Below are 19,632 nucleotides of genomic sequence, written 5' to 3'. Positions count from 1 at the left end.
ATGTCTATAATTAGGTGGGATAAATCCGGACCCTAATGCCTCTGCATTACTCAGCTATCTCAAAGTAAACTGCATAAACCTCCTGCATCCTGGCTTCGAATGTGGAGGATGAGCCGTATGTGTGTCTTCCTAGTCGTGTCTGGGCACCTCTGGGGCTGATAAAGGTCTTTCCCAGGGCCTCCTGGAGCGGGATCCTCTCAGGTCACTCCTGATGCTCTGGGGGTCTTCCCAGGGTCTCTGGGGCTGCTCCGAGTGCTCCTGGGCTCCTTCCAGCATCTCTGGGGGAATATGTTGTTTATGTGCCAGAAATATCAATCACCATAACCTTTGTATTAAGCCAACTACCAGAGGCTATTCAATATCCAGCAAAAGTCTTCACAGTGCTACTCTTCTCCTGCCCGCCTCCTCACCTGACCCAGTCACAGAAGCAACTGGATTATTGTTATCCAAGCATAGATCATGGTATGTATACAAGCCATAATGTACCTCTGTCTCATATGAATGCCTGAATGACAAGAGTGCTGGCCCAATGTGCCCTGTTTGCGTAGAAAGAATTGAGGTCATCTGCTTCTTTTGCCTCAGTCCACCCCCACATCAAGGCAGCAGTTTGAGACTAGCTGGGTTTGGAGAACTCAATTACAAGCCTCTTTCAAGTTTTAGCTACAGTATGAAACAAGAAGAGATGCTAGGACTTGTAGACCTTGCTGGCATCCTAATGAATATGTATAATCATAAAAAGGCTCTGCTAAAACAATCAACGTACACACAGTGGAAGCTGTGACCAATAGATGAACTGTCTGTGCAAGAATGTGCTAACAAAGTTGTATGGTAGAAGGTGAAGAGTACGGCAGAGTTAGAGACAGAGAAAAGGTACTTGAGAGAGACATGTACCTAGTCTAGGATGCTTGGCTGCCTCACGACAGGGCTGCAACATGAACATCCAGCCCAGGACAGAGGCATCACCTAGTACAGTGCTGCTCTGCTCACCCTAGGAAAGAGTCGGTGAGCCAGCCGCCCACCTCGAGGCCCGTGAGAGGATGCCACCTCACACAGGCTCCCTCCCAGGCGGACACCGCCTCACGCGAGGGCTTCCCGCAAAAGAGCTGCCGCTAAACGGCTCTCCCCGGCCGCCAGCCCCCCAGAGCCCCCGCAGGCTCCCCGCGGCCCGAAGCAGAGGGCGGGCCGCCCCCCGCCGCTCGCTGCTGCCGCAGGCCGTGCCCTGGCCTAACCCCTTCCGCCGCGGAGCGCGGTTGCCATAACAACGGCCGCCCGGCCCCGCTGCCTCAGGCGGCTGCGCGCCAGAAAGTGCTAGAAAGGCGCCGCAGCCCGCGCCTGCGCAGACGGGCTCCCTGCCCCCACGGCGCCGCTGCAGCGCCCCGGGGCCAACGGAGGGCGGGGGAAGGGGGTGGCGGCGGGGCCGGACGAGGGAGGCCCTCCCGGGGGAGCGGAGGCGAGAGGCCGGGGTTGCCCGGGACCGGCGGGGGGAACGGCCGGGCTAGGTTTCCCCGGAAACCGCCCTCCCCCTCTCCCGCAGTAAGGAGGAGCTGCCGCCTACGCTGCGCAAAGTGCGCACACGGCTTCGGGAATAGGCGGCTGCGCGAGCCACCGCCCAGGGCCTGCTGCGGAGTCATTGCGACGGTTACTAGGACACTTTGTTTTCATCCAATCAAATGACGTTAGCTCATCCCTGAGGCCGACAGCCAATCATGCTCGACATCAATCATTCAATTAAGCCAATCGGGAGTGTCCTGAGCGAGTAGGGCGGGCATTCGTGGACCCCGGTTGCCTAAGAGTAAAAATCAACAGACAGACGGGCGGAGCAAGTAGGAGCCACTGATTTGAATGACAGCTTTCCGACCAACCAGATTTCCTCGTTTGTAGAGCCTCGTTATGAGTAGCCAGTAGCTGCTGTGAATGGCCGCCTGGGCGGGGAAAAGAAGGCTGCGCGCGCATTCCGCTGCTATATAAAGCTTGGCGGTTGCCTCACGCAGTCAGAGTCGGTTGGGGGAAGAGTGGCGTTGGCTGAGAGCGAGCTGTGCCGCCGCCATCATGAGGGAGATCGTGCACCTGCAGGCCGGGCAATGCGGAAACCAGATCGGGGCCAAGGTGCGGGCAGGGGGCGGCGGGGGCGGAGATGGGAGGGGTGGGGGCCCGGCCGCCCCGGCCCGGCCGCCCCTGACGCGATTCTCTCCGGCAGTTCTGGGAGGTGATCAGCGACGAACATGGCATCGACCCAACCGGGACCTACCACGGAGACAGCGACCTGCAGCTGGAGCGCATTAACGTCTACTACAACGAGGCCACAGGTAGGGCCCGGCGCCCCGCCCGCCCCCTCCCCGGGCCGCCCCCGGCGCCGCAGTCACGGCTTCTCCCTGTTTTGCAGGTGGCAAGTACGTGCCCCGCGCCGTGCTGGTGGACCTGGAGCCCGGCACCATGGACTCGGTGCGCTCCGGGCCCTTCGGCCAGATATTCAGGCCAGACAACTTCGTGTTCGGTGAGTGCGCTGGGAGCGGGGGAGGGACCTGTCGTGTAACCGGCTCGGGGTGGGGTGGGCAGGGCAGGGACGCTGCACTGCGGGCTTCACCGCCGCACATGCTCCTGAGGCGAGCGTGGCCCCGGGAGGGGGGTTAATCCTGGCGCTTCATGACGGGCATGAAATACCGGGGATCTGCATGATGGCAGCTGCTGGGAGAGCGGGTCTGAGAAGGCTCAAGAGGTCGTTGCTCTTCCGAGTCTCATTACCTCCTCCATAACATCAGGAGAAATTAAATGGCTGCCGTATCATTGATAGGGAATGTTTTCTGTGTATCTGCCAAGCCAGTTCAGAGGTGCTTGTGTGAAACCACAGCTCTACGCTCGATAAAATGAAAGCTTTTGTTGGGGTTTCTCTGTAGGTTGATGCTCCTAAGCTTTGCTTGCAAGCAGTAAGCAGTGACCGTAATTTAATACGAAAATGGCTCTCTTCCAGGTCAGAGCGGAGCAGGAAACAACTGGGCAAAGGGCCATTATACGGAAGGTGCTGAATTAGTTGATTCCGTGTTAGATGTTGTAAGAAAGGAGGCAGAAAGCTGTGATTGTCTCCAGGGCTTTCAGCTTACTCACTCTCTCGGTGGTGGTACAGGCTCTGGCATGGGTACCCTCCTCATCAGCAAAATTCGTGAAGAGTACCCAGACCGAATTATGAATACTTTCAGTGTTGTACCCTCCCCTAAAGTATCAGATACTGTAGTAGAGCCCTACAATGCCACACTCTCGGTGCACCAGCTTGTGGAGAACACAGATGAAACATACTGTATTGATAATGAAGCCCTCTACGACATATGCTTCAGAACACTGAAGTTAACTACTCCAACATACGGTGATCTGAACCATTTAGTGTCGGCAACCATGAGTGGTGTTACCACCTGCCTGCGATTCCCAGGCCAGCTTAATGCTGACCTGCGGAAGCTGGCAGTGAACATGGTTCCCTTCCCCCGTTTGCACTTTTTCATGCCTGGTTTTGCCCCGCTCACGAGCCGTGGGAGCCAGCAGTATCGTGCTTTAACTGTGCCAGAGCTAACGCAGCAGATGTTTGATGCAAAGAATATGATGGCTGCGTGTGACCCACGTCACGGGCGCTATCTGACCGTAGCTGCTGTTTTTAGAGGCCGTATGTCAATGAAAGAGGTTGATGAGCAAATGCTGAACGTTCAGAACAAAAATAGCAGCTATTTTGTTGAATGGATTCCTAATAACGTTAAGACGGCGGTCTGTGACATTCCACCTCGTGGCCTGAAAATGTCTGCCACCTTCATTGGTAACAGCACAGCCATCCAGGAGCTGTTCAAACGCATTTCTGAGCAGTTCACTGCTATGTTCCGCCGAAAGGCTTTCCTGCACTGGTACACTGGCGAGGGCATGGACGAGATGGAGTTCACAGAGGCTGAGAGCAACATGAACGACCTGGTGTCTGAGTATCAGCAGTACCAGGATGCTACAGCTGAGGAGGAGGGGGAGTTTGAGGAGGAGGCTGAGGAAGAGGCAGAGTAAAAGCTATGCAGATGAACACCTGTAAATTTTGTTTAAAGCTGTATGAACTCTTTCATTCAAAATGTCTCTGTCTGTGTTGTGTTCCTCTTCCTGTCTCAAAGTCACTTCAAATGCTGTACAGGCACCATTAAAGCATTTTTCACAGTGCACAAGCTCGTCTCCTTTGTTCCTTTTGGTAAGCTTTTCGGGTGCTGTTTCCAAAAGTAAGCGCGTAGGTGTGTCGGAGGTCTGGAAAAGAAAAATAATGGACTTGGCATGAGCCCTGCCACCTTCCCTGCGGCAACCACGCTTCTCTCCCTGCCTTCTAACAAGGTGATCGCCTGTTGCTTGTGCCACTGGATGTGGGGGCAGCCCTACTTGCTCCTGGTGGTGTGGGAATTGAAGAAATTCTCTGGTATTCCTTTATAATCAAGCGTGCTGGCGGAGGGGGATACGCTTCACACGGAGGATGGAATTCAGCTCCAAGCTGCGTCTAAATTTAGGTACCTGCATGTGGACTCCTGTTACAGGCTTCGCTCTCGGCGGGAGCTGAGCAGCTCTCCTGACCGTAACGGAAGCGTAGGTTCAAATGTAGGTGTCCGTAAGCTACCGCTTACCCCGGCTGCCTGGACAAGAAAATGGTGCCGGCAAGCTGCCTCTGATGGGTACAGGTGGGTGTTTCTGGCAGAAGAGCTGGCCTCACCCTGGCTGATCCACTGCAGCTACTCAGCAGGTAGCCGTGGCCTGTCACAAGAGCGTTGGGGACAGCTGTGACAAGCTGTGTCGCGCCTGCTGCTGAGGACAAATGACACTGAGGAGCTCCCATGTGTGCAGCCTTGCTGGAGTCACTTTTTTTTAAAATCAGTATGTAGAGGTTTTAAAACCAAATCAATCGGGTGTTACTGCAGCCGCTGTTTTTGAAGCGAGCTGATGAACACCTGATACCAAATTACAGTTGTCTCATGAAAACCCTCTATTAGCAAAGCAAATTTTTACGGTGGAAACAGTTAATATGTTCAGTGTTACCTAAAGTGACAAACACATCACCCTGAAAAGCTGGACAGGACGCAGCAGGCTGCTTTCCTGCTGAAGAGATTCTGTTCGGTGTTCTTAACGGTAACTGATTTTGTGTTAAGTTCTAAGTTAACTCTCCTTCTGGAGTTGAACTGCTTGGAGTAGTTAAAATTGCAGTGACTGTGGTGGCTCTTGGGGCAGTGGAAATCAGTCTGTCTATGGGAACAGGTGGCTGGTTTCAAACCGACACAGGAGAATACTTCTGTAGGTGAAAAGATGGCAACAGATTTTTAAAGCGTGGAGTAATGCTTTAAGCAGTTGATTTTTGTCCTTGATTTTAGGGTGGGTTTTTTTCTTCCTCTTCATTACGCTGAAGCTGGTGTGTTCCCTGGCCTGCCAGTTACCGAGGGCAGGACAGTGTTGTCCCCCCAGCACCCTTTCGGGCAGAGCTACCTTAGTCGCCCTCCCCTGAAGAGCTCCGGCTGCTCTCCCCCTGCTTTCTGCAGGCTGGTGGAGAGAGAACAAAACACACGGGTAAGTATTAACACCGGAGTCCAGCTCACCCTTAGGCTCCTAACAGCTTTTCTCCAGGGGGCTTTAGCTCGCAGGCTACAGCTCTGTGGAGTGTGACCACAGCCCTCCCCGGGCCATCCAGCACAGAGGAAACGGGCACCCGGAACAGTCAGGGCTTTGCCCTGAGACACCCCAGAGCTGCTGCGCCAAGGAAGGGGACGGGTGAGTGTTGATGCACCGGGGACGGCAACTGCTGCGCTTGCCATCCGCCCCGGAGCAGGAGTGTGGTGACAGAGGCCAAAACGGACATACTTCTCTTCATCTTTGATCAGAAGGCCTGTCCAGCCTCACCCTTCTCCATCGGTGGGTAAGATGCTTCCATCCTTTCCCTTAGAGCGTCCCTCAAGCTCCTGATGACTGGCCGTGTGTTAAACTTCGCTTTTTCCGCATGGCTTTCCCATGCCCTGATACAAGTCTTGCTACAGCCACATTCACTGCCTCAACATTCTCCTCTCTGGGCTCAACCTTGATATCAGCTACAGTCCAACCCTGCCAGGATAGTTGTTTTCCCACTCTTGCTTTCATTCTACCACATTTTGTGTCTTCTACCATTTTCCTCCTCTGCACTGTATTAAGTACAAGCTACGAGTTTGGTTCTTTCTAGCTTGTCTCCGTGCTTTCCCATCCCACGTTACTGAGCTGTGGGCTCTTGACTTTGCTGTGGCCAAAGATAGCAATATTAGTTGCTGATTTGTTGAAATTTTAGCCTGCTTACCTTAATGCTTTCAGGTGCATGGGCAGACCTGCCCCTTAACGTACACAAAAGTACTTTCTTCAGACCTCTCCTTTCAGGCAACACCAATAACTGACAAGGCTCAGGCAGGCAGTACGGGGTAGCCACCACCTGTCTTGATGGCTAATACCATTTCACTGCTTTTTTTGGTGCTTTCTCACCCTCTTTGTATCGTCTACCTTTTGCTTTTTATCAGACTTTAAGCTTTTTAGAACAGAACCGCGTTCCTGACGAAGAAATTGTAACACACCCGCGTAACAGGTGGGGTGTTACTGAGCCGCCTCTGCTTCAGCAGGGGGTTGGTGGCTGGAAACCAGAGGAACGTTCTGCACAAGTCCAGGCTGGCAGCGAGGATGATGGGCTCTCCTGCAGAGCGGCAGGGCACGGCACAGCTCCAGCACCTTGGCACAGACTGGGAAAAAAATCTACTACCCGGGTGGAACATTTCAATATTGTTCACTACTACGACACTACAGCTAATAACAGCGCTACTTAATGGCAGTATTAATGACTTTTTCATTTTCACTCAGCTGATAAACTTACCTGGTACGAAGCCCATGTAGGAAGGTATCAGTCCAGCACTGGTGTAAATTCTGTTGTTAGGCCAGTATGTTTGGGGAAATCTCTTGCCAAAGCTGCAAGCCGGGTTTCTCTGCAAAAACTGGAAAACAAACAAAAAAAACCACCCCAACAACACAGTACAGTTCATTTTAAACCATATAGTTGTTACCCAAGCCGTGTGCTTTGACTCCATATTAGAGAAAATATTTAAGCCAATGTACAGCAATGTACATCTTCCCCTTTTTCCGCTTCCTAAGTTTTTCTCCTGGCAGGTGTTGGCAGCAGCCCTCGACAGCGCTGCCTCTGCTTGCTCGGACCCCCGGGTGCACAGAGCAGCTCCTGGCCTAGGCGTAGTCATCCGGATCTCCACAGACTGGGCTGCATTCATCACCTTTGGGCATCATCCGCAAGTCCCAAACACCTTGTGCTCACGCTCCAGTATCTGCTGGAGTTGGGTGTATGTGCCTCGTCTGCTCCTGTGCTATGACTCTGCACATCTGTGTTTTGGTTTGACCCCTTCAACTGGTTTTGTTTTTCCATGAGTCCCACCGACTGTGATTAGCCAGTAATTCCCAAGCTAGGAGGAACAGGAAGGCTTAGGGAGTCTTAACTGAGGGGAGAATGTAAATCATCTCCTGGATTTGTCCCTGCCCTCCGAGGTCAGACCCAGATAAGGGGCTGTGCTGGAGGATGGATATTGCAGCTCTGCACGTCTCTGCAGCAGCAAAACCCCTAAAGGTGTCACTAACGCTGTGCCGCCCTCCTCAGCGTGCACCCTGCTCGGTGGTGAAGGGACCTGGTTCACTGAGCCGAGCAAACCGTGGGGCCGTCGAACCATTTTGTGACTGATGATGGAGCGACTGCTGCAATTCCTCAAGTGCAGCACTGAAGCGAGAGGATTGCATTATTTTGCCTGATGCGGACAGTAAGCAATGATCCATGGCACATCCCAGTATGTAACCTAGGGCAACAGAGATTTAGGGCAGAAGATTAGTGGCTTGAAGTCAGAAGCCATCTTAGATAGAAATGCGGTATGATTTTTTTTTTTTTTTTAAGCGTGCTTGTATTCCTTCAGTGCCTGATGTGCTGCAGCTAACCTCTGCGAGCCTGGATTCTGCTGAATCCTGCAACGGGGAAACACCTCCCTCGCTGATTTACTACATGGCAGACGTTTCTTAAGAAACCAGGGGCAGAAAAGCTTTGCAAACAGCATGTTTAGTTTTTATAATGCCTGGGTTTTGTTCTGTTTGCTTCATTTCAACTCCTGTTGACAGCAGAAGGAAAGGATAAGGAAGCCAGCATACAGAAATACATTTCAGCCAAAGCATGAGGCTGCCGTGAGCACTGTCAGCCCTGCTGCTCTCCCCGCTGAGTCATTTCTTCCCAGCAGAGTTTCTCTGAGCTGGGGATCCTCAATCTTGGGACTTTTTTCTACATCAGACCCATACGCTCTGGGTCGAAGGCACTGCAGCAAATCCCGGTGACCAGAAAAGGCTGGAAATGTTGTAACCTGCTTTTAATGAGCTGTGTCACTGAGCTGATCAGCCCTCACCGGCGCTGGACCAGCAAGAAGGCTGCATCCCAGGGATCTCACTCCGTCCTGGTAGCAGGAAGAAATGTGTAGCTTTGAATGCAAACTATTAACTGCTGTGGGAGGGATCTCATTTTCCTGTACAGGAGGATTACATGGCATTATATGGGAGATCTTACAGCAAGGGGACAAAACAGTTTTTCAGTAGGGATATTTCTGCACCCTTCCCAAAAGGAGGAGAAAGAAGATCTAGATCCCTTTAAGACAAATTATGTTAGTAAAGGAAAAAGCCTTACAACCAATTAAAAGGGAGAAATATCCATCCAAGCAGCCCAGGAAGCCATCCAGCACTGCCATCCAGGTAGAGAAGATACATTGCGTAAGGGAAGCGCAGATAGATAGTTGCATCCTGTGTTTCTGCACTCAGAGCAACATTTTTAATAGCCATCCTTGACCTAACCCTCAATAGATTTGCTTAATCCTTTTATGAACTCATTTATCCTCCCTTAATGTCCCAAGGAAACAAGTTACAGAATTTAATTGCTCATGATTTTTTCAACATTACCTAATGGCATTTTGTTTTGCTTGTACTTATAACCCCGGTTCTAATACTGCTACTGTAAATGAAACCACTTTTGGTGTTGCAGATGAATCAACACCAACATTATACTGTTGAAATAAGATTTGTGCGTATAATCTACCTGATGTCGGTCAAATTCGTTCATTGCTTCCTTCACACCCTGGATGTAGTTCACGCCATTAACCCAGGTGAGGCAGGGGATGAATCCAGCGTACCCTTCGGATGAAGACAAGAGAGAACATTTTTGGCTTGAGAATATACATATCGTATAAGGATCAACCAGTCTCGAAGTGGAAGAGGCTGGGATAAATATAAAACCTTGGCAGAGTATGGGAAGGAAAAATTCATCTATTTAAATTGTAAAATTAACGCTTATGTGTGAAGTATCTTTTCTGAAAGAGTCTTTTTTATGATTCCCAAGGAAAACTCAATGGGCTGAACTGATCTTTGTTGGTATCCATGAGGTATGGAAGAAACATTTCATTTTCTAATAGTCTTTTCTTTACACCAACAGCTCTGTCACGTTCTCTCCCAGTTTAATACACATTCAGAGGCTAACAACCGGGTGTCCAACCTTTCTTCCTCATTTGCCCTGCCCATCCAACAAATTTTCACCAATTATAAGACAGAAACTATATAAAGTCTAAAACTACATAAAGCATAGAGAGGTACAACCTAAAAGCAGCCAGAACTCCCTCTTTCCAAAGGAATGCTTTGGAGAGAGAGAAAGCCTAAAACATCGATGCTCTTTCACTTCAGCTGAAACCTGTTGACACGCAATCCCTGCATTTGCTGTGGTCCACTGCAGAGCGAAGTATCCTCCCGCTGGTGTCATACCATTCAGTGAGGAGTTCAGTGCATCGGCCTTCGTAATTCTCCTGCTTGCAGAGGAACGCTCTTCCAGAGCAAGTGGAGAAGTTACAGAGCATAACTCCTTGTAAGAGAGAGTTTTATACATTTATGATGGTGCAATACACCACTGTGTGTTGATTTGATGATTCAGAAAAGTGACTTATTTCTAGGGGAGAAATAACTACCTCAACGGTAACAGATAACTCATCAAGCTGCTGGAGTTGGTGCAGAGCCCATGACCCATCTCTCCTTGCTTTCTAGAGCACTTTCTAGCCTGGCCCTGCAGCTGGGGGGAACTGAGGTAGCTCCTGCATCCCTTCCACCTGCCCGTGGGCACGCGTCCCTCAGTGTGAGATCCACGGCAGTGACAGCATCCCAAAGGAACACCCTTGCATGGAGAGGAGCCAGGGCATTTTCCTTCCCAAAGTGTTCAAATGAGCTGGAGCGACTGGCCAGTACCTCTGAGGTTTCCCGATGGGGGAGAAGGGTGACACGATTTCTTCTGAGGTGGACTTGTGTTGCACATAACCTCCCTCTCTCTTACCTGGAATGACTTTCTGTTGGATCGCGTTTGGTATGTCCAGTTTTGGTAAACGATTATCTTGCTCCACATCCACTGTTTCAGCCACTCCTGGCAGTGTCACTCCTTCAATTTTTACAGGCTCAAAATAAAAGCAGAAATAAAATAAACACCAGTAAAACCTGCTTCTTCCTTTGCTTAAGTCACTGCCAGAACCTGTGAATGGCAACTGCCATTTCCATTTCTTCCCAGTTTTACACTAAGAGCTACTCCAAGAATTTCTGGTAAAGTCAAGTTACTAGACAAGCTCTCTGTACGCAGAGGTTTTGCAAAATCCCCAGGGAGAACAAGGGGAGCTTTGGGCACTGAGCTCCTCTGTAAATCTGTTTCTCAGAGCAAGGAGCAGGAATGCCCCTTCTTGGGATTTATATCCAAGCCAGCTTTTGACTCGATACGTCAAATCTCTAATCTCTGCCTTCAGAGGATTTGCAGAGCCCTGGCTGGCTGTGACGTGACAAATGCTGTCTCTGGCTCCGGAAGAAATATTTGCTCTATAGGCAAATCCTGGTGCTTGTGTTTAAACGAGGGATAATGATGGTGGGAAATTCAGGTGGGAGCAGTTAAGGGGTCAGAAAGCTGGCAGTAAGCAAAGGTGCCAGGAGCGCTCTCTTTTCGGGAGGAGGAGGAGGAGGAGGACGAGGACGAGGACGAGGAGGAGGCGGGCAGCAGCAGGCCTCCCAGTTCACCCAAAGGAAACAAGCCTGGCTGCACAGCACAGCGTAACGCAAGATGTAAGGACTGGGATTTGAAGCTAAAACTCAACCAAATGAGAAGCTAAGCCTTTTTGATTAGGAACAATTTCCTGAAGACGTGGTGGATTTGCTACTGCTAGAAACGTTCGTGTATTTGATATTTCTCTACATGACATGCTAAACTTTCCATCCTTGCCATCCACACCCATATGAAATTCCCTCTTCACACCCCTGGACCAAGGAGATCCCTTCCATGCCCACCAGTCCCCAAACCCCATCCCTCTGCAGCAGCATCCCTTACCACACGTCTTTTCCACCCAAGACCGCTTACTGGTTTGCTTCCTGCCAAGGTACCGCCGAGCCAGCCGGGTCCGCACCTCCTTCCCTGTCCACAGGCCGGGGTTAGCTCGGGCAATCGCCACTCTCGCCCCTCAGACGCGGAACAGCATGAAATCCTCTGTGGGTACCCCTGAGGCAGTCGCGTCCTCGGGACGTACTCGCCGGGGAGGTGCTGGGGCAGGGGGTCCACGTGCATCATCATCAGCTCTTCCTCTGCCGGCTCTGGCCCCGGTGGGGGAGGTTTTGGCCCAAGGACTGGTTCAGGAAAGCTTGTTGCAGCCCCAGCTTTCTCATAGGGAAAGTACCCTGCGGGACAGACGCTGAGTTAAGGGAAAGGAGTGGCCGAACAAGGATGAGGGATTCCCATCGCACTGGACCTCGGCCCCCAAATGCCCCTCCAGAGCGAAGGAAAGGAGCCTGGAGGTCAAAAGCATCCCACGGGCTGCGAGTGCATCGTGCGAGTGCCATCAGCCCCATCCAATAAACCGGCCTGCACAGAAAAACTGCACAAATATAAGTTCAATAACTTAAAGTTTATTCTAAGTGATGCCTAAACTGTAAAATATCATCAGCCAAGATATAAAGATTAAGGGGGAAAAGAAAAACCCATATCCTTTTCTCCACGTGGCTGCATCAGCACACCCGAAACACAGACACACCACCCCCCCCGGTGTCCAACAAGGAATTCTTGCACTGGCTTCATTGCTGCTCATCGAGGAAAGGGTCTGCTGCGACACTGGCTGAGAGAAAATATATCTTACAGCCAGTATATCCTAAATATCTCCGCTGTGAATTAGGGATGGAGCCCTGCAGCTTGAGACTCCGCAGGGACAGCCAAGCTTGGCAACTTTGTCTGACTTTCCCTTAAAAATATCCCGTGACGTGGCTCCCCAGGCTGCCCCGGCCCCGTACGACACCTCCAGCCCGGGTGCTTCCTCATGCTCTGTGCCAGGAGTGAAGCCAATTTCTCCCTCCTCGGTGGTTATGGAGGACGATCGCTCTTACGTCCCGCAACAACGTTTTCCTTATTGGAAAACTGGTACTATGTCAGTCTTGTCTTTTTTAAACAAACCAAATTCCTTTCATTTTTGTTCTCATAGGTCATTTTTTTTTTTCAGCCCTCTGGTCATTACTGCCTTCCCCTGACCTCCTCATGTTTGGTGGACATCTGTATCGCAGTGCAAAGCCCCACGGACGAGATGCCACCTTCCAGCAAAGGCTTCATCTGCAGAGAGTCCTGAGGAATAACTACCTATCCCGGCTCAAAGAGCGCAGAGCAAAATTTACCCCTTTCTGCAAGAGTATAAGACTTCTGATGGGCATTTAGGTTTGTAATCTGCTTATAATTGTATTATAAATTATATATACCGTATTTAACTTTGTAAAGTATATATATTCTATATAACTGTATTATCAAGTGTTCTCCAGGCTAGCAACAAAATTAAGACAAATCCTTGATGAAAGTGATTTTTCAATCCAGTGTGCAAATTTTAAAGTATTAATGAAAATATTGCATCTACTCTTTCTTTTTATCCCACAAACCAAAGGAAAAGGAAAAATGAAATTGTTTTGTACTTGAGAAATCCATATTAGCTCTTTTTTACGACCCTGGGTTTTCCAAACTTATTGATTCAGAAAGGTTGCACAGTAAGGCACTAAATTAAAAGCCAGGAGAGCACTGTGCATTTGATTTGAGTAAATATCCATATGTTTTCAGCCCAGGTTCCTGGGGAGCGTGTGCCTGCACGCTTGGCCTGTGCCAACAAGGTCAACGCAGCCACCCCTGGAGATCCAGCATAACCCTGGTTGATATCCCCAACCAACCGAGCCTGACCTCACTTCCAGCAAGAAAACAACATGGGATTCAACTGATAAAACCCAGCAATATACTTGGTGCCCATCACCAAGGCTTTATCAAAAATAGACCTTGAGAAAAAGTCTTCAGACTGAGTTTGCTAAAGGCAACCACACAGATCCAACACTGCCACGAGCTCTTTGATCTCCATCATGGAAAATACCCAGGAGGAGGCCCGGCAGTACTAATAAAGTTTGCAGTGAAGGGTTTTAGGGATTGCTCACCGACAGCTCGACAGCAGGAGCTGTTAATGAAGAGTTACCAGCACAGCAAGGTGCTCCCTGTGGCCGTGTTCTTCAGCATTTAACCAACAAGCAGCCAACGTTGGCAGGTGACGTAAAGGTTGGTGAGGAGAGAACAAGAATGAGGACAGGATAATGAGAGAGAGCAACTAGGTCAACTGGTTGGTTGGGTCCATCCAAACTACAGTTTAGTCCAAGGAAATGCAAATTTAAATGTCCAGGAATGAAGTCTGTAAATACCACCTGCGTCGTGGAGACCTGGATCCCGGAAAACATGGCTAGGAAGAACAGAAATGCCAAAAGTTTGCAAGAAGCTACGCAGCACGAATTCCCAGAGAGAAATTAGAAAGCATCGCTTTGGCGTGGCCATCTCCAGGGAAACGAAGACCCAGATCCGGCCCAGGCATGTTACCCCTGCGTTCAGCTGGGAGAGGACTCACTCCCATTGAACAGGGCACCCACAACAGCTACGGCTTAGACACGTGATACGGTTCATGACAAATATGTCTCCAAAGGATGGCACATCCCTGAGAGGGGCTGATAGGGATCACGGTGCGGCTGCTGCTGCTGTGGCCTGATTTGGGTCTGCTCAACAAGGACCAGGCAGTTTGCCCAGAAGGGCTGGGACTTGGTGGGAGATTCCTGCAAATTCCCAGCGCTGGGAATCTACATGAGCATGTCTCAGTGTCTGATGGAGGAGACGGGGCCCGTTAGCAGAAGTGAGGAAGGTGGGAAGGGAAGGGCACACAAGCCCTTCTGCTGAGCTGAGGTAGGAGCAGCGAGATGCAAAATGAACCACAAGCTGCGAGTAAGAGCTCTGAGCAGAACGAGCGCTGCACCGGGCGGGTCAGCCGGGAAAGGGGCGGAGGTGGCAGAGCCGACCTTCCCCAGAGAGATGGATTTTTAGCCTGTGGAATTGTGCTGGGTTTGACCGAGATGGAGTTACTTTTCTTCACAGTAGCTGGTATGGGGCTGTATTTTGGGTTTGTGCTGACAACAGTGTTGATAATGCAATGTTTTTGCTGAGCAGTGCTGACACAGAGTCAAGGCCTTTTCTGCTCCTCACCCCACCCCACCAGCGAGCAGGCTGGGGGGGCACAAGAAGTTGGGAGGGGACAGCTGACCCCAACTGACCCAAGGGGTATTCCACACCATACGACGTCATGCTCGGCAATAAAACTGGGGATGGAGGTTGGCGGGGGGGCCGCTGCTCAGTGACTGGCTGGGCATCGGTCGGTTGGTGGTGAGCAACTTTTCATTTGCATCGCTTGTTTTTTCTTGGGTTTTATTTATTTTTTTGTTATTTTCCTTTTCATTACAATTTTTTATTATTTTATTTCAATTATTAAACTGTCTTTGTCTCAACCCACGAGTTTTTTCACTCTTACTCTCCCCATTCTCTCCCCCCATCCCGCTGGAGGGGAGTGAGCGAGCAGCTGGGTGGTGCTTAGTTGCCAGCTGGGGTTAAACCACAACAGGAATATAGAAGAATTAGGGAGTGAGTTCATAATATGCCATAAAATCATTTATCTTCATCTAACTGAAGACAACCTGGGAACTAAAATTCTTCTCTCCACTCCACCAGATGCCAGTGGGAGAAGCCCCATGCTCTTCAGCTGAGGCCGAGTGCTCCAATTCCACACTGGTGCTGCTCTCCGGGTGTCCGTGCTCCTACACCAGAGCTACGATTGCTCCATGGAAAATATCCCATTTCACCCCAGGAGCCTATCGAGGATGGGCACAGACCCCGCTGCTCGTGATTGACCCCGTGCTTGTTAGCAGAGCCTGTTCTGGTGAGGGGATGAGACCTGGGGTCTGCTCACCTGGACGGCCAGGGAGATAACCCTGGACACCGTGCTTCGTCCCGCTGAAGTCCTCAACGAACCTCTCCTTGTGCAGCGGTGCCAGCAAGGGACGAGGGCTCTTCCGAACACCAGGATCCGTCAGCAGGCGGTAAGTGGTTTTGCCAAAGGTTTCTCCAAACTGATAGTTGTACTGAGGGACGAAGCCCTCGTAGCTGAGGAGGAAACCAAAAAAGAGCAGTCACTGAGATGGCATTGGAAGGCGGCCACTGGTAGGATAACCTGCTTCAGAGCTTTTGTACACTGGAAAGGCCAAGGCCAGGAGCACACGCAGCTTGGAGTACATCAGCCCAGGGAAGGTGATTGTACAGGGACGTGCCTGTGAGCGTGAATGAGTTTACGCCGCTGGAGCAGCAGCGCGAGGGGAGCACCGAGATGTGTGTGGTTACGCATGAAGCCAGATGGGTCTCTGTGTGTTTGCACACGTGTGTTTTTACATGTCAGCATGAAAACTGGCTCATAGATTTACGGGTGTGTATAGGCACAGGCTTGTGCTTTGGTTCACGGAGGAATATGGGACGAGGTCAGGGAGCATGGCCGAAGCAGCACCTGCGGATGGGAAAACTTACAGCGGGAGCACAGTGTGGGCTGCAGTCACTTTGACAGTGCTGATGTCGACAGCCCCCAGTTAAACATGCCTCAGTTTTACATTTTGCAAACCCTCTCTGTTCTAAAACACAGTGAGTTACTGGGAATTTCCCAGTGTCCCTCGTTCAATATTGAAACTCAAAAAAACAGAAAAATTGCTTGTACCCTCCAAACCTCGCTGCTCCGTGCCCTTGTAGCAAGGAGCGGGACTGGGCTCATAAACCCACCCAGGCACCACGTTGCACGGCAGAGGCACGGGCGGGCAGGCAGCTGCTCAGCCCTGGTAACAAACATCACTATTTTTTTGGGACCTTTGTGGGGGGTGTGTAGCAACACGCTGCTTCTCCGCTCCCTGTGGCCTGTGATAGGCAGTTTGACTTTTTGGTGGCTCAGGGTAGGGCAGGTGCTGGAGCTCTGGCTCCCCTCCCAAGTCCACCAGCACAGATCAGAAACTTTAGCTATTCCCAGTATCAAATTTCCTAATGACGATGTTATTCCACCACTGAAGAAGAAAGGTAGAGCTGCCAGTTACAATGTACAGACAGAAATATTCAATCAATGATCCCACTGCGTATCTGGGGATAAAGCTGGATGATGCATGAGGATCATAAGATGAGTAAGTACTTTCCCTTCCAAATACTTCAAACAACAGCAAGCAGAGCCGTGCATTTACTCTTGGCAAGTTTTCCCACTTTGCATGCAGGATCTCTCACCAGCAGCTGCTGGAGAAGCTTGGTGACTCGTTCCCATTGATTTTCAATGAGTCTTGCAACACAGGGAAGCTACGCCAGAACGATAAAGCTGAGCAAGAGCACAAATGAGAGCGCCTGAATAATTACAGGATGGCCAGAGGGATTTTGATCATGAACAACATAATGGTAGGGCTGAGAAAGGATTCCATTCATAAGCAATTAAAAGCGAGGTAATCCAAGGAGCTCGGGCGAGTCAGTCTGGGTTTATGGCAAAGGGATCTGCTGCAGAGTGAATTATAAGTGCTGTTGATAAAAGCCGTGGCGCTTGGGGAAGAGACCAGTCACAGCAGGGCTGTTTGACCTTCTCCTGCTTGGTATTTTGATTAAGAAACCAGAGAGATCCCCCATTTCTGTAGTTCACACTGAGCCACTGCAGCCACTGATCTCAGCCCTCATTGGCGAGCAGTGAGTAACCTGCTTTCCCAAGGCTGAGCCCCATTTCACTCTTCTCTTACTCAGCCATATCTCTTCGATCGCCACTCCCCAGACTGCATCACCTAAACCTGCTCAGCCTTCCTGATCGCCAGGGAAAAGCCTTGGCCCTGGGCCCATCCTCACTCAGCTCCATGCCCTTCCCAGCTCCACCAAGCTGGGATGGGGCAAGCAGGGCTGTGCCTGGGATTCATGGATTGACCCCTTCTCTGTGAGCCAAGTCCTTCCCAAACCACCCCCCACATTGGGTTTGGCTTCCCAATGCTCTTGAGCACTGCAGTGGCATTTTCAAAGCCCTGGCCATGACCATTGCCTGACCCGAGTGACAGCAACCAGCTTTGATGCCCTCATTCTGTTTGCGGGTTCACCAGCATGGCCGGGTACAGCACATGGGACAGCTGGCGAGACGCTGCGACATGGCATCTTCCTCCTCCTCCTGCCGGCACCCCAGCTCAGGGTGCACCATCTGCTGGCAGCAGAGCCTGGGCTCCGGTGCTGCCCTTCAGGGCAGCTCCTCCTTGCGCTCAGCCACCCAAACCAGATGCAAAGCAGCACCCTCACCACCCCTGGGGGCTTCCTCTGGGGCTTGGGGTGACGCTATGAGCCTGCGCAGCAGTAGCAGAATTTGGTTCCTCCTCCTGCCTTCAGTGGCCAAGGCACCAGCCTGGAGAGGAGCAGCCCTGGCTGCTGTGTCTGTATTAGGGCTCAAAGCTGCTTCTGGGGGGGCTGTCTGCAAGCAGGAGCGAGCAAGGGAAGGTTTTGAGGCTTTTGGAGGTGCAAGCCCAGCCGCAGCTCCCTCCTTGCTGCTACTCGTCTTTCCCAAGCTGCTGTCAGCGCACAGCTTTGACAGGGTGACAACATGCACGGGGTAACACATCACATCGTTCAGACAACTGCAGCAATGCAGAAACGTGTTAAAAACCCCCAACCCCAGAGCTTATGTAAGTTTGGAAGATCGGGAGATCAGTAATGGAGAAATCCTGCACGCTGCTCTAATGGGAAGGACTGGTGTGATCGTCACCGCAGGAGCATCGTTAAGGAAGGAAACGCGCTCCACCCTTTGTCTGCAGCTTGGGATCTGCCTGCCTCCTGCCCGCACCTCTGCTGCACCCGTGGCCGTGCTGGACGCGGCTGGTTTTCTCTGCGCTGAGGTTTGCAGCCTGGGCTGTCACCAGCCCCTCCGCCCTGACGCCCTTCGGAGTTACCCTCGGGCTGGACTAATCCGAGTGATTTTGTACCAACAGAAGCTTGTTTTCCCTCGGTGGCCATCCAGCCCTTCCCAGCCCATTTATGCACATCAGGGACCGCATCTCCCAGCACGGGTCACCAGGGGACCCCGCGCACAACTTCTCCACTTCACCGCGAAGCCTATCCACTTATTTCTGCTGTTTGTGTCTTACCTTTTAACAAATAACTCATTACCTCTTTCCAAGCCTTTAGAGGAGGATGTTGCAAAAAGCTTTGAAAAAAAATCTAGCTATGTAGCAACTAGATCACCAGCATCCACAGAGTCACTGACTTCTTCAAAGAGCTTGGATCCGGCGGCAGGACTGCGCTCCAATTTGACAAGAGCGTATCACGTCTATGCAAATATTTATTCAAAGGATATCTTCAAACATCCTTGATGCAAAAGTTATGACAGTTTGGAAGCCAAACCCTGCACAGCAGCCCTGGTAACATTTGGCAGCTTAAAACAAATGAGAAAAAAGGGAAAAAAAAAAAGAACTATTTTGACTTTACCCTTAATGTGCTATGGAATGGTCTTTAATTATACCCTGTTACAAGGTGGTGCTTCTTATCCTGGAGCCCTGTCTCCTTCAGTGCACTGTGACACGGAATATTTAGTGGTGTCTTTAAAAAACCCAAAATATCATGGATCGTAAATACTACGTGATCCCAACCGTAGCTATTTGCATTGGAAATGAACAGACGTTTTGGATGAACTTCAGAACTTACCCGGGGATATAGTAGGGATCGGGAGGGAAGAGGCTATTTTCCTTCGGGGCTGCCATGGCAATGCGGCAGCTCTCGGGGCGGGCGTGGGAGGAAGGAGATGCAGCACGATGCCGTCGCCCGGGAAACCTCTGTGATGCTGTTGGGAGCGATGTCGGTACCTGACAGCACTTCCAGCTGCAGCACACAGCTTGTCAGGTTTTTCTGGACACGTCTGTTTCCCCCCCCACACCTGGAAATTTTGGATGAGCACAGAGGTTTTATAGCATTTGTCAGGTTTCCTGAAGGCTCGTAGCCCTTGGGACAGCAGCGCCAGATGTTCCCTGTAAGCAGCCCCAGCACAAATACATGTTCATGGTGCGGTTCACGTCCAACACGCACAACTCGGGAGATCCTGGCTGCGCGTGCCCCAGTCACTGCTACAGCACATGCACAGCCAGGCCAGCGCTGTCTGCACACACACGGCCACGCGCACACCTTTCTGT

General features: G+C 51.0%; 2 protein-coding genes across 2 annotated transcripts; one reads left to right on the top strand and one right to left on the bottom strand.

Moving 5' to 3' along the window:
- Nucleotides 1-1,996: 1,996 nt before the first annotated feature.
- On the top strand, nucleotides 1,997-4,181 carry TUBB4B (tubulin beta 4B class IVb). The gene is made up of 4 exons (XM_076355163.1): nucleotides 1,997-2,106; nucleotides 2,198-2,306; nucleotides 2,384-2,494; nucleotides 2,969-4,181. The coding sequence occupies exons 1-4, from the start codon at nucleotides 2,050-2,052 to the stop codon at nucleotides 4,027-4,029; spliced, it is 1,338 nt and encodes a 445-aa protein (XP_076211278.1). The 5' UTR covers nucleotides 1,997-2,049; the 3' UTR covers nucleotides 4,030-4,181.
- On the bottom strand, nucleotides 4,169-19,206 carry CIMIP2A (ciliary microtubule inner protein 2A). The gene is made up of 7 exons (XM_076355162.1): nucleotides 19,151-19,206; nucleotides 15,384-15,577; nucleotides 11,456-11,769; nucleotides 10,397-10,514; nucleotides 9,122-9,216; nucleotides 6,872-6,989; nucleotides 4,169-4,257 (listed from the first exon to the last, which is right to left on the bottom strand). The coding sequence occupies exons 1-7, from the start codon at nucleotides 19,204-19,206 to the stop codon at nucleotides 4,169-4,171; spliced, it is 984 nt and encodes a 327-aa protein (XP_076211277.1).
- Nucleotides 19,207-19,632: the final 426 nt, after the last annotated feature.

Source organism: Aptenodytes patagonicus, chromosome 18 (assembly GCF_965638725.1).
Source record: "Aptenodytes patagonicus chromosome 18, bAptPat1.pri.cur, whole genome shotgun sequence".
Taxonomy (NCBI): Eukaryota; Metazoa; Chordata; class Aves; order Sphenisciformes; family Spheniscidae; genus Aptenodytes; species Aptenodytes patagonicus.
Note: the sequence above shows the minus strand (reverse complement) of the source record. Positions and strands in the feature narration are given on the sequence as shown.

Coding starts and splice junctions, on each gene's coding strand:
- TUBB4B (XM_076355163.1), top strand. CDS start 2,050: ATGAGGGAGATCGTGCACCTGCAGGCCGGGCAATGCGGAAACCAGATC. Junction 2,107..2,197: donor GAAACCAGATCGGGGCCAAG/GTGCGGGCAGGG, acceptor TCTCTCCGGCAG/TTCTGGGAGGTGATCAGCGA. Junction 2,307..2,383: donor CTACTACAACGAGGCCACAG/GTAGGGCCCGGC, acceptor CCTGTTTTGCAG/GTGGCAAGTACGTGCCCCGC.
- CIMIP2A (XM_076355162.1), bottom strand. CDS start 19,206: ATGGCAGCCCCGAAGGAAAATAGCCTCTTCCCTCCCGATCCCTACTAT. Junction 15,578..19,150: donor GATCCCTACTATATCCCCGG/GTAAGTTCTGAA, acceptor TTTCCTCCTCAG/CTACGAGGGCTTCGTCCCTC. Junction 9,217..10,396: donor CCAACAGAAAGTCATTCCAG/GTAAGAGAGAGG, acceptor CTTCATCCGAAG/GGTACGCTGGATTCATCCCC.